This window comes from Episyrphus balteatus, chromosome X (assembly GCF_945859705.1).
Source record: "Episyrphus balteatus chromosome X, idEpiBalt1.1, whole genome shotgun sequence".
Lineage (NCBI taxonomy): Eukaryota > Metazoa > Arthropoda > Insecta > Diptera > Syrphidae > Episyrphus > Episyrphus balteatus.
This window is the reverse complement of record NC_079138.1, coordinates 8,262,940-8,276,836: the sequence shown is the minus strand read 5'-3', so window position 1 is coordinate 8,276,836 and position 13,897 is coordinate 8,262,940. Positions and strand designations below refer to the sequence as shown.

Sequence of the window (13,897 nt, the reverse complement as noted above, 5' to 3'; positions counted from 1 at the left end):
GTACTGTGTATATAATTATGGCGCTGGGACATAGGTCCCCGGGACATAAGTACCGAATTTTTTTTTCGGGATTTATGTCCCACTTTACTGGATCATAAGTCCCGAATCGAATTCGGGAATCATGTCCCACCTTACTGAGACATTAGTCCCGAAAAAAATTTTATTTCCACACCTCAAAATGGATTCTCCCGTGGGCAAAATTTTTTTCCGCTTCGCGTTTGGGTTGTACAAATTAAAGAGATTCGCATGTGTGAAATTTGTTTCCTCTTCGCGTTTACCGAGTTATCTCTTTAGAACAAAAATAAGACAAACTTTAAATAAAACTTATTCTTTGAAAATTTGGAATGATATAAAATTTATATTGAAATTATTTCACTTTAATAAACCGAAACGAGGCACAGTTGGTTTTTTTTCTGAAAATAAATTGACGTGAAAGAGCAATAAAGCCAAATTTTGAAAACTTAAATTATGCCAATTTTCGAAAGGCTGCCTTATTTCACTTGGGCGTATTTCATTGCACCAAAAAATAATCTTTTGGATTACTTAGTACCTATGTATATGAACATTTATAGTAAAAATATGTAATATAAAATAGTTTTTAATTTAATTCGACAAAAAAATTTGGGACACTTCTGTCTCAGTAAGGTAGGACATAATTCCCGAATTCGATTCGGGACTTATGACCCAGTTAAGTGGGACATTAGGCCCAACAAAATTCGGGACTTGTGTCCCGAGGACTTATGTCCCTGCGCCTATAATTATCATAACTCTTTGATTTCACGTCATTTGACAAGACTCTGTCAAAAAAAAAAAATTAGTCGTTGGTTCAAAGTTAACTCAGTTCACCACTAGTTCTATGATAAGCTCAAGGGCCCTTGGTTGTTTTTTTTTTTTTTAGAAGATGTCACACAAGGTTCCATTGTAAAGCCACAATTCTGTTTAATTTTTTTGTTCCAGGAAAGCTTTCAGGATCACAATTCTATAAAGATAGTCACACAAGTTCTAGTTGCGCTTAATTTTTTTTAATTAACCTCTTTAGTTTACTTTTGAAATATATTAATTTTTGAATGCAAAGAAGAATGTAAAGATAAATATATTTTACTTTCTTTAAAAAGACTCTCTACCGATGTGATGTCAAAGTTCATACACTTATTTAAAATAGAAGAGGGCATTCTTAATATTGTATATACATAAAAGATAGACCTAAAGGACTAAAATCAAAGTACAGTAGGAAGGGTAATTTATTCCTCCCTAAGGAGCACTCGAATTTAAGTGGTAGTTTTAAGGATGTTTTCATTCTTTTTATCTTTTTTTTTTGTTTCGTTTTTTGTTTTTATTGTAATGTGTGTGTACGGATATTTTCTTTGCTTATTTGAGAAGAAGAAAAGTTTGGTGCAGTCTAAAGGAGTTTGGGGTTATTGTAGAGAAATAATCAATGACAAACAAAGTAGTTCCTCTTATTGTGTTTGTCATAATAGCTTTAATTTAATTTTGTTTATTTTTTTTATTTGTATAGTTTTGTTTGAATTATTTTATTCAATATTTAATTTTGATTTATTTATTTATCATCACATTTTTTAATGAAATCAATACGAAACTCTTCACAAAAATGCTATTTTTAGGTGGATTTTACTTTATATGTGCCCTTAATTATGACTTATTTGTTATTTCTTTAATTGTATGAAAAAAGAAATACCATTAAATTGTTTAAATAAAATTATTAAATTAGTTTTTCTTGAAACCATGCAAAGAGTTACTTAGTCCACTTTCATAATTATGGACACATACAGAAGTTATTTTAAGGATTTATAAAAAATGTGCTGAACTTTTTCGCGCTTTTCTTTTTCAATTATCACAACTCAAAAAGAGCTATTACTAAAAAGCTATTACTATTTCTCAAATAGCTATTTAAAAAAAAAAATCGACCAACTGCCACATTTTACCAGTAGTTGTCTCCAGAAACCAAACTTCTGACTTGAAAATTTTTTCTGGAGTGCTGAAAATTGTTAAATTGAGTTACCTAAAATAAAAAAAATTGCGTGTTCTATTTTTGAGGGGATACCTATCAAGTCTAAAAAATTAATAAGATGCAATGTCTTTTGGAAAATATATTCTATATATCTAAATACATGTCTCACAGTCTTAGGCAAAAGTCGGCTCGACACATGACTATAGATTCAGAGTAAATCCAGACTGAAATGCGTTTCAAAAGCTGAAGACAAGTTTAAATTTGTAAATGAGAAATAAAGTCCAATCAAATTAATTTAAAACCAAAATCCCAATGAAGAATAGGAAAAAAAAACTATAACCGCACATAATTGTAGCCAAATCCATATCAAATTGATTTGTCGAGCACGTGTGCCACTTTGACTTTTCGCTAGCCAATATATTAATGTCTCTGTTTATGTATCGAACATTTAATTTATTACCCTTTTTTCCTCAAGCTAACCAACGCACACTTAACAGCATTGGCATGTATAAGTAATACGCAATGTCATCACTGCCGTCGTCGTCGACGAGTGAAAAGTTATTTCGATTTATTTTGGTTGGCTTTTTTTGTCTGTGTTTTTGTTTTCAAACCACCTCTTACGGAAATGAACTTCAAGTCACGTGTCCTGGCACGCGTCACAATTATATACGCGCTATGTGACATTTTTGTGCTCGTCGTTTCCAACAACAAACGAAAAAAAACTCTTAAGACACCGGAAGTCAAAATTTTGTCAAATAATCAAGTTAAAAAATCGGGATAAAAAAAAATTATATTTTCACTCGCACTCAAGGATATTATTTTCGGGTCAGATAACAATGAAATCAAAAAATCCATATTCCTCAATCCTTTTGGGAATGAAAACATTTATGAAGAAAGAAAATAAAAAAACAAAAATGATAGATATGTGAAACACAAATACGTAAAATACACTTACCGATTTATTGATGAAACACTAGGCACATTATCCTGTGAGCATATTCCTTCGGCAAGCAGTCTGTCGCGAATCTCCCAAGCAAACATTGTTGGGTTTTCTCGTTTGTAATTTGCTATCGCATCGACTACAGGTGGTGTGGCAACTTTTGGTTTTGATCCACCTATAACACCGGCCTTGAAACTTCCAGTCTCATAATATCTAGGCAAAAAAATATACGTTAAGAAATTAGAAGCATGGCTAAGAGCTTTTTTTAACAAAAATATTACACATGATTTAATATTTACAAAGCCTTAACGGAATACAAAAATGTTTTGGCAAAACAACTTTATCACAACAGTATAGATTTATTTTTCACCTAGGAAATTGGTTTTAAATGCTTTTGTGTATTTTTCCTCCATGGGTAGCGATACGTTAGATGCATTTCTCCTGTTGTCTGTATTATCTTTCACATATACAGTCGAAGAACTTTTCATGCTAAGGTGAGGCAATGTTAAAGTTTTTTTTTTTTGTAAAAGCAAAAATATCTAAATAGGTACACCGGTTGAAAAAAGAGAGGGAGTAGGTCAAAATTCTGACTTCAAAATTCTCGTTTTCAAAATTCTACTTTTTTAACAAAAATTCTGCTTTTTTTCTATTCTGTCTTTCAAAATTCTGCCTATGCTAACTAAAGAAAAATATAAATACCTATAAGCGCGCGCTTTTGAACACTTTCCGAATTTTTTAAAACAGAATTATAAAAACCAGATAAATAGAATTTTGAAAAGCAGAATTTTGTAAAGTAGAATTTTGGAAACAGAATTTAGACCCTGGCAGAATTTTGACCCCAACCTAAAAAAGACCTACTGAAGCTGTTTTACTTTAACATTGCATTATTTAATATTCCCATATTATTTAAGGCGCAAATAGTTTGTTCTATAGTTTTTTATTTTTGCAGAAAAAATATTCAAGATTGAGGGAGTTTACTGTTTTTGAAGTACGGATAAAAGGAAAGCACTTGCAAATTTTGTTTTTCAATGACAATGACGACAATGTTTTACATCGGAAGCCTCTTTCTAGATTTATTTTTTGTGTTTTGGGAATAGAAGTTGGGTTTTAGGTATGGTTTGGTTTGGTTTTGGTTTTGGTTTCCGGAGTTAAACGAAGAATATTTGTCAGAATATATAGGACAGGGTTGTTTGGAATATATCATGAACTCTGGAATTGAATCCGGGGTAAAATGGGCTTTTAAAAGAAATGGTATGAGTACGAAAAAGAATAATTGCTTGTGCGGATCTCGTAAATTAACTGTGCAAATGCATGAACATCATGAGCCTGAGCATGGGAATGTAATATCAAATGTCGGATTCAGTGTGTTTTTGGCAAGTGGTGAAATCTAAATACATATCTTTTCCTTACCCAAATGACGCAACTATTAATTAGTTTTGGAAAATATTCCACCTTAAATACGCAACAGTTATTTTGTTAATTTGCCTGAAAACCTCTGTTTTTTTTTGTTTTCAAATTGTAATATCTTTCGTTCTAATTTCAACTTTAGAAATTGTTATATATTTTTGAAAACTGCAATAACACGGCAAGTTTTCAAAATAATAAACCAGTGTCACACCATACAAATCAAATTTTTTTCAGGGTTATGCTCTGAAATAAAAGTAAGAAATTGAGTTTTTATAAAATGGAACTGTTAATTAATTTGCAGCAAAATGGCGTATGAAATACAAATTATTTTGATTAATTAATTATTTCTTATTATTAGACAATGTTTTAGTGAACGAATTGTGAAAAACAAAAATTAATTTTGAGCGGAGGAAGCAAAATACTGTTGCAAAGTGGATATTTTTTAAAATTTCACAAAAAATGCTTTTAATCGAAAACCGTAAGAATTGGGATGAACAGGTTACCAAATTCTGAGAGCCCTTAAGTTGACCTATCAGCATATTTCGTTTGATCTATTACTTTTGGAGCACCCTGTATATTTTTGTTTTTCAAATGTATATATATTTTTTTTTCAAATGTATACAGGGTACCACAGTTACCGCCCCAAATGAAAATCATGGACCCCTTAGGTCATTCAAAGTCGACAAACTTAAGAGGTAATTTTCTCGTTTTCGTCCCGTTTTCGAGTTATGACGGTTTGTATGATTTTTGCTCTCTTTTTCCCTTAACTGTCCTTAAATTTGCCAAACTACATCTGATTCGAAAATTTTTTTTTACAACCAATCAAGAATTTATTTCATTTTTAGTTTGTTCAAAAACTTTTTTTTCTGCGGCAAACCGTTTCTCCGCAATTTTGCATCGAACCCAATTTTCATCGTTTTTTAAGTTTTTTTTTCACTTTCATATCATTTTATTTAAAGAAACACTTAAATGAGTGTTAATTTTTGTCACTTATTAGTTAAGCCCAGTTTATTTTCTTAATTAATTTTGTATTTAATTAATTTTGTATTTAAAAATTATTTTTTTGTATAAATTCACTTAGTTTGTTTATTTTTTTTTTAAATAACTTTCAGTTGTCTTTTTTATGAAAAAAAAACTTATTTTTTTAAGAACATAAACTGGGCTTTAATAGCGGAAAAATTAATACTCATTTATGTACATGTTTTTTTTTTTTTAAATAAATTAATATGAAGGTGAAAAAACAACTTTAAAAATTGAAGAAAATTGGGTTTGCGGAGAAACGGGTTTCCGCAGAAAAAAAAGTTTTCGAACAAACTAAAACTGTAATAAATTCTTGATTGGTTTTTTTCGAACCAGATGTTGTTTGGCAAAGATAAAGTCAGTTAAGGGAAAAGAGAGCAAAAACCATAAAAACAGTCATAACTCGAAAACGGGACGAAAACGAGAAAATTACCTCTTAAGTTTTTCGACTTTAAATGACCCTAGGAATCCATGGTTTTCTCATGGGGTGATGACTACTGTGGGACACCCTGTATATTGAAAACAAAAATTTGAAATACTTAATAATAAGGAAACACTAATTTCTGACTTCCTAACCAAATTTAAGAAACCATAATATTAATAGAAGACCACCTTCAGTCATTTATTATCATTTAATTTTTAATTTCGTGAGAATTTTTTCTTTTTTGTACGTTTTTGGCTTCTGGAGCGATAGTTTTTATTTTTATGAGCATTGGGGGCTTCCAAAAGTCAGAAAGAGCAACTCTAGTTGTTCCCAACGGTGGATCCAGGGGGGGGGGGGCACGGGGGCACATGCTTCCCCAGAACTGGTTCATATTTTAAGCAAATCAAATTGTAAGAGTTGTTAAAATATATGAATAATAACAGAAATAACTTGAGTGAAACTCTTATCTATTTCTGGCTAGAAATGCGAATTTTATTGTTTGTTGCAAACCTTTCCCATGAAAAGCTATACCTCACAAATAAATACACGACTATTTGTTGGGTAAACACGATTTTGTTTTTTCGATTTAAAAAAAAGTGAATTTTCTAAGTGTTTTTTTTTTTTTACTTCAAAGTGATTTTGGTGAAAAATTTTGATATGGACATTCACAATCAAGGTATGAATGGTATTCTAAAAAAAAAACTAATTCTATATGCAACTCTATTTTTTCATATGGAGGGGTTAAATTACACACTTAAAAAATTTGCACTTTTTTCGTCGTTATTTTTTAACATTAGGTAGTGTTTTTTTAAATAGCGCAACACGCCACAACATTGCATAACCTTTATATTATTGAACTGCTGGATATGTAGAACAATCTTGAATTTCAAGAGTTTGCTCAAGTTTGCACTCCCAAAAATAAAGACCCCGGCTTTGAAAACGTTAGTTGTGGGGAGAACGATTTAAAGTTTTGAGCTCTGGACTAAAACGTTCGTAAGCGAAGTATTAAAATACTCATAGCTTGATCAATTTGGCTCCAATAGACCTAAAATTTGAACACAATATTCTTGAGATATAAAAAAATTTTAATGCAAATAAAAAACAAACAAAACTGGGTTTTCCGGGAAAAAAGTATGTTTCAGTTTTTTTTTTTATTCTTATAGGAACTTTAATATTTATTAGAATGAAGTCTTTAGTATTTGACTAAAAACTATCAGGTCATTAAATAGTGGTATAAATAGGTCCAAAATATTGCAAATTGTATACAAAATCAATTAAAAACCAAAAAAAATTGTTTTCTAAAGGCGTGTTTTTGCTACAACACAGTAGCTTCTCATTTTTTTATTTTATTCGAAAAACAATAAAAACAAATACATACTTGTGTAATTTTTATTATTGTTTTATTAAAAATGAGTAGCTACTGAGTTGTAGAAAAAACACGCCTTAAATTTCATTTTTAAAACTTAATTTCTCAAAAACTATTTAATGAAACAACTTGAGTCAAAAAATAAAATAAGGAATAAGTTACTAACTTTAGGAAAAGTTAAAGCAGAGGATTGTACGTGATTTTTATATTTTTTTTTATCCGGGCTAATCGGGAGGTAAGTGGCTTTTACTGTACCAAGAAAATGAAAATTTTTTCTTCCGAATAACTTTTTTGTCATTTGGTACCTATATTTGATGTGGAAAATGTGCCGAAATATTTTTGGCCAGGTTTTAGACCAAAATACCGCACTGTGCGTCGTTAAACTTCGCTGCTTGTCCGTCAGTCGTATGATATACTTCAATTTATTTCTAACTATGATTGCTGTTCGTCCCTTGTGCGCGAATTTTTATTTCCACACCTCAAAATGGATTCTCCCGTGGACAAAATTGTTTTCCGCTTCGCGTTTGGGTTGCGCAAATTAAAGAGATTCGAATCTGAGAAATTTTTTTCCGCTTCACCCTGGTAAGAACTCATATCGGGTATCATATCACAAATTTCAATTATTAAACTTTCACTTTATTATACATTTGTTTATATTTTGTCACGATGCAATTTCGACTAACCAATAAATTTGCAAACTTTTCTTTTGTTTTCCAACAGCTTGTAACCGTACCTTACATTGGAGTTGGTAGGTACTACGAAAAAAATATCCTGAGAACAATATCGGTTCTATTATTTCGTCATCTGTAGTCTCTAATAGTCTCTTAAGATATATTTATGCAAAAAAAAAAATACGTGGGACATATGTCCCGGGGACTTATATCGCTGCGCCAAAAAAATCCTGGATCCGCCCTTGGTTGTTCCCCTATTATTTGATGGAAAATTGAACAATGTCATGCACAACATGTTTATGTTGATACATATTAAATTTAAGGTATCCAGATCTCTTTTTTCAGAATGTTAACCCGTTTGAGAAAGAGAAAAGCTGTCTTTCTTTGGGTTCAATCTAATTTCTACCACGAAAACAACGAAATTACAAAATTAAAAATCAAAATCAAAGCATATAAAATATCATTTAAAATAAAAAAAAAACTTACCTCGATAGTATTTTGGATACACAGCCATGACTAACTCGTAACTGTCTAGAAATATCACATGGACGGACACCATTATGTGCCAATTCAACAATCCGCTGCCTCACGACGTCTGGTAATGGACGGCCGTTAACAAAAACACCACCCAATTGATTGACACCACCGTGGCCTGTAAACAAACAAAAGAATGAAGCACTAAATTTATAATTAACCAGTTTTATCTGGCAGATATAACAACAAAAAAAAAACAAACATATGTTCATTAAATTATATGCTACAAAAATTAAAAAACAAATTAAAAAAAAAATGTTGCCACAAAAGTTGGTGACGTTTTGCCACCTTCTTTTTCCTTTGATGTGTCAATGACATAACAGAACCGACCATCATCATCATCCACAAAATAAAACCACTCTGTGACCGCAGATTTTACATAGTTTTTTTTTTTCAATTTAAATTTGCCATGAAGCGAAATAAAATGCATTCATTTTGCCAACCAAAAACTCAGCATAGAAAAATGTGTGAAAAAATATCATCACACTAATTAGTACACTGAGAGTGTCAAAAGTTTTTTTTTTTTTTTATTGTTTATTGATGTAGGCTTCCTCCTTCCCTCAGATCTGATTACTTAAATCTACAACGATGTCGCACGAAATTGATCGCTAGAAAGGCGAAGTAGCAGACTTTATAAAGATTTGTTTAAGTTGTAATGTAAGTCAAATTTCGATAAGAGAATGAAAAATTGAACAGAGAGAAATAAACAGTGTTAAACTGTGAAAGAGTTTTCGAAACGTGTTGAGTAACATCAAGTAGATACTTTTATTCCATTTATCTGAGTTTTAGCGTCCTTATGACTCGCAAATCGAACGATTTGGGAAATACTCCAATCGTGGTCTTCCGAATAGACAACTATGAAGATCTGCTCGTAATGTAGTCAAAATAAAGAAAATCATGTGATTTATTATATATTTGAAAAGCTAAATCAGATTAAGGCACGCTATTAAAAAAATGCTTTTACTTCACTTTGTGAGAATTTTGTGTTTGATCCGAGTTATACATATTAACATAAAATTATATTTACATTTACATAAAATATTTTCTAGTATATTCTTTGGTTCAGTCTCCAAATTTATAGAACTTTCAGTTTATATTCCAGAAAAAAAAAAACACGCAACCAGCGCAGCGGCGAGGCGTCCATAATTTCAAAAGGGAAGTCGATGAAAAATTAATTATTATCTGCAAAAGAAAATTATTACTACCTACTTGAAACTAAGCTAAATATATAGACAAGAGAATTTGTATTTGCATACTTCATCACCATAATGTTTAAAGTCGACAAAAAGAAATTTTTACCAAAATCCATTGCACTTCCTCAAAAAAATTTAAAGTACATTTATTAAACAACTTTACTACACAGAAACTCCACGTATAATATTTGCAACAAATATCAATAAATAAAAAGGTAACTATGAATGAATGAATGAAAGTTGTGGGGGGAGTTTAAATATTTAACTAACATTATAGTTGATTATCTTAACCGCAAAAACAGGCTTTTATTATTATTATCTGTTTACCAGGACTCATCTTTTTAAATCTTTGTTAGCATACTTCAAGAACTCTTAATGAATTATATAGGTATTTTTTTTTTCCTTTTAAAAAATAGGTATTCAAATGAAGAACCTTCATTTAGTTTTTTTCAAAATACCAAAAAAATTAGAGAGGAAATGTCAAACAGGATATTTTTTCGTAAAGTCTCAAAAAAGTTTTTTTCTTTTTTTTCTTTTTTAATCCTCTACAATTTTATAAGCTCTAAAGATCAACCTGAACCTACAAATAATTGATGAATCGAATCTTTATCTATCGATAAAAAATTGCATGAAAGATTTATGTCATGGCTCAAGGAAACACATAATATTGTTCTATATTTATTTGCTTTCCTCATAGACAATATTTTCAAACAGAAACAGTCAACCTTCCCTGTCACATAGCGCAGCGAGATACAAATAAGTCGATGAAAACCGTCTGTTTGTATAACAAACTGAATTTTTCAAACAGAAACCTACGACTATGACCTTCCTGTGCCTACATTTCTCTGTTTGAATATTCTGCTGCTGCTTATTAAATACATACAAATTTTCTTCAAATTAAGACGATACTAACAGTGTTATTATTTTGCATAAAAGAGGCGTTAAACAGAGAGGAGCCAAAAAGAGTAACTTATAAGGGAAAAAAGGAAAAGAAAACAAATCAGTTCTATCCAGCGATAATATTGAAAAAATAGACTATTGTATCTATGTATGCGCATAGAAAAAAACTTGAGCTATATAAAATGAATGAAACATTATTGAGTTATAGAATTATAAAAGGTAAGACAGAAGGAATCGTCTCATATGGACTCCTCGTCACTGCACGCTACACAGAGAAAAAATAACGCAGGCATAACTATACTTAGTCTGGTGTATTTAACTTTATTTCTGGTATATTTAACGGGTTGATGATGAATTACCAAAACCCATAATCCCAAAAAGAAAATCTCCAAAGCCAAAATCCCCAAGACATATCTAGATAAAGACAAAATCTCCAGGAAAAAATCTCAAAAAAAAAAAATAATCTCCCTAAATATGTCTGTGCATCATATTGATATGCGCTTACTTACATCAAACATTTATTCCACTGATTCAACTTGCAGTATCCTACAGTAAAGTAGCATGATGGTTAAGGTACACTGGAGATTTTATCCGATTAAGATCGGATTTTGGAGATCGGCCATTCCAAAGTAACGGAGATGACATATTGACCTTGTTTCCAGTTTATCTCGTTGAAGAAGCAATCTTTTTTCTTGAAACTTGGTAGGTCTTAAGGGCTCATGATAAAGTTGATGTTCTAGAAGTTTCACTAAAAACTAACTAAACGTAACCAAATTTTTCACAGATGAAGTGGTAACGGAGAAGATATACGCGTACAGATCTTCTCCGTTACCGTCTTTGTCTATTAATAATTCAGCTATTTTGAATTAGTTTTTCTTGAGACTTCTAGAACTTTAACTTTATAATGAGCCCTACCTTGACCTACCAAGTTTCAAGATAAAAGATTGCTTTTTCAACGAGATACACTGGATAATAAGCGTGAAAATGTCCTAAAAATGCAAATGGAATGGCCGAAATAGTGTATGTCTCCCATATTTAACTTTATTCTGATTAAATATACTAGAAGTAAAGTTATTGCTGGCGTTGTGTTTTTTCGGTGTATGTACAGTACATTTTAAATTTTTGCCAGTTACAAATTTATTAAGGAATAAAAAAGCGATCATAAGAAATCCATTGGTAATATTATATTATTTTATTTCGTTGTTTAAGTTTTTTCCGCAGAAAGAAATGTTACGCATACACCACAGTGTCCCGCAAATAATTTTATTTGTCACTTGAAGAACTTGGCTTTTAAAGACGGAATTCCCAAAACATATTTAAATCTTATAAAAAGCATCTTAAAATAATCTATATCAACTTCCTGAAGCATTGCTCCAGTTTTTCAAGACCCCGAATTAGATTGTTAAAATTTTATGGTATGAGTTATGACATTTCTGTCAGTAATATAATAAAATATTTCTTTATTAAATATATTGTCTAGCAAATTTCAGTTTGACAGAATCATTTCTTCTGTAGAAACAAAATTTTTAATCTCATTTTCATCATATATTTTAACAAAGCTTGGCAATTTTTCAGTTTCGTACACAATAAACTAGAAATTATCAAATATGTCTGAAATTAAAAATTTTAGATCAGACGTGTTTAAATCAAATTAAATTCTTTTATTTTTAATCTCAAGCAACAGGGTCATACAGCAGCCCTTAAAGTTTATTAAAAAATAAAAAAACTAAAGTCGTACGATTCATTAATATTTGGTTTTCAAAAAAAAAACTCTCGTTTTGGCGACATTAATTAGTTTTGTATCCTCGAACACATTGCAATGAAAGAATGAGCAATTAATGAGAGGAAACATAGCAGTAGGTAGTGGAAGATGCTAGGTGTAAGTACGCGACATGTTCGACACACAGTAAGGCAACGGCAACCAAGCGAATTACAGAAACACAAATATGTTTCTGTGCTCTTAGGCATCTAACCATGTGTAGAGATGGTGATGAATATAATGGTGAGGATTTTAATTTCCTAAAACTAAAACTTGGCATGTTTGTCTTTATTTATATATATTTTTTTTTTTTTCATAATATAATGAATCACAGGTTGTGTTTGTTTTATTTTTTGGATATTTAGGAGTTAGATAAGATAAGACTAGGATTTTCAAAAAGATTTAAAAAAAAATATGTTATTTTGTTGGCTTAAAATTAGTTGATGCGAAACCTATCTGCTAAATAAAGCTTTTTAAAAAGCGGCAGTACATTAATATTTGTTTACTTTCAATTGGCTTACTAAACAGCCTGAGGGTACGCGTTGTAGTTGGGTAGTACCTACGTTTGCGGGTCTTATTCGACCCTTAATTATTACAAGACTGACTCAAATTAATCCCTAGCCAATAATTAACAAATATGATACAGGTCTCATTTATATCTTTATTGCTGAAATATTTTTAAAAATATATTTCGTATAAAGTAACGCCCACTTCAACTCTCGCTCGCAGCTTGTAATAGAGCAAGTGTGCCAATAATACTTATCAACCCTTTTTTCCATCAAGCATTCCAAAACTTTTATTAATTTTTCGCTCATATTATCTCTTTTGCCGTATATCATAATCACCACTGGCTTAAATTGATGTTTCATTCTCATGAACAGACAATAATGTACGCAATATTAATGTAATCACCGTTCAATTGCTCTTGATCTTTTTTTTCAAATCTTATTCGATTTAATGGAATGCTTTTTTCCCTGCCCATTACATAGCCTAAGTCTCATTGTTGCTCATCATAAGCTGATAAAGGAGAAAAAAAAAAAAAAAAAAACAACCCTCCCAAAAATATATCAAGAGTTCCAAATCTGAAAGAAAAGTGTCATGTCTCATTTTTATCAGATTCCTACCATATGGTTACTTAAATCTTCCCCGATATAACAGTATCCCAATGCCAGTACCTACATTATATGGGAACTTTCAAAAGCAAAGAAGGACAACCATCAGGGTGACAGTTGGATTTTTAATCGAATCTATCAGAATCAAAGTATTGCCCTTCTCGTATTTTATTTGAAATCTCTCGAGAAAGGAAGTTGGGACTATCTGTCTTTTTATTGTTTTGTTATTTGATGGAATCTGAGAAGGAAACTTAAATAAAAATAGGCACATTTACCTGCCTAGCTTTAAAATCGATAAGCTTCTGCTATACGACATACGCACGACACGAATCCAAAGGTGTTTTGGATAATTCAATTAGATTCTTTGGCTTTTTATTTTTGCACCAAGTTAGACATGTTTTTTGAATTATTCCTTGTTGTTTATTTCCCTGGAGGTAGAAAGAAGGAGATTTATTTCGAATCGTTGATTTGTTGTAATTGATACTGAAAACAGAGTATAAGTAAATTATTTTGTTTGCCAGTTGTCATACCTATAAAAATTTGCATAAAAACGCATTGAAACACAAGATTTTTCTCGGATTTTTTATAATTAATTTTATTTT

General features: G+C 30.7%; 1 protein-coding gene across 6 annotated transcripts in view; it reads right to left on the bottom strand.

Annotated features, from left to right (window-relative positions):
• LOC129920720 (putative uncharacterized protein DDB_G0286901) overlaps positions 1–13,897 on the bottom strand; it is an 89,876-nt gene that overhangs the window by 33,975 nt on the left and 42,004 nt on the right. For all 6 annotated transcript variants that reach the window (XM_056002267.1, XM_056002266.1, XM_056002270.1 and 3 more), the window contains 2 exons: positions 8,284–8,449; positions 2,925–3,122 (listed from right to left, as the gene is read on the bottom strand). In XM_056002267.1, the coding sequence (XP_055858242.1) occupies positions 2,925–3,122; positions 8,284–8,449 (364 nt within the window). The remainder of the gene's footprint in view (positions 1–2,924; positions 3,123–8,283; positions 8,450–13,897) is intronic.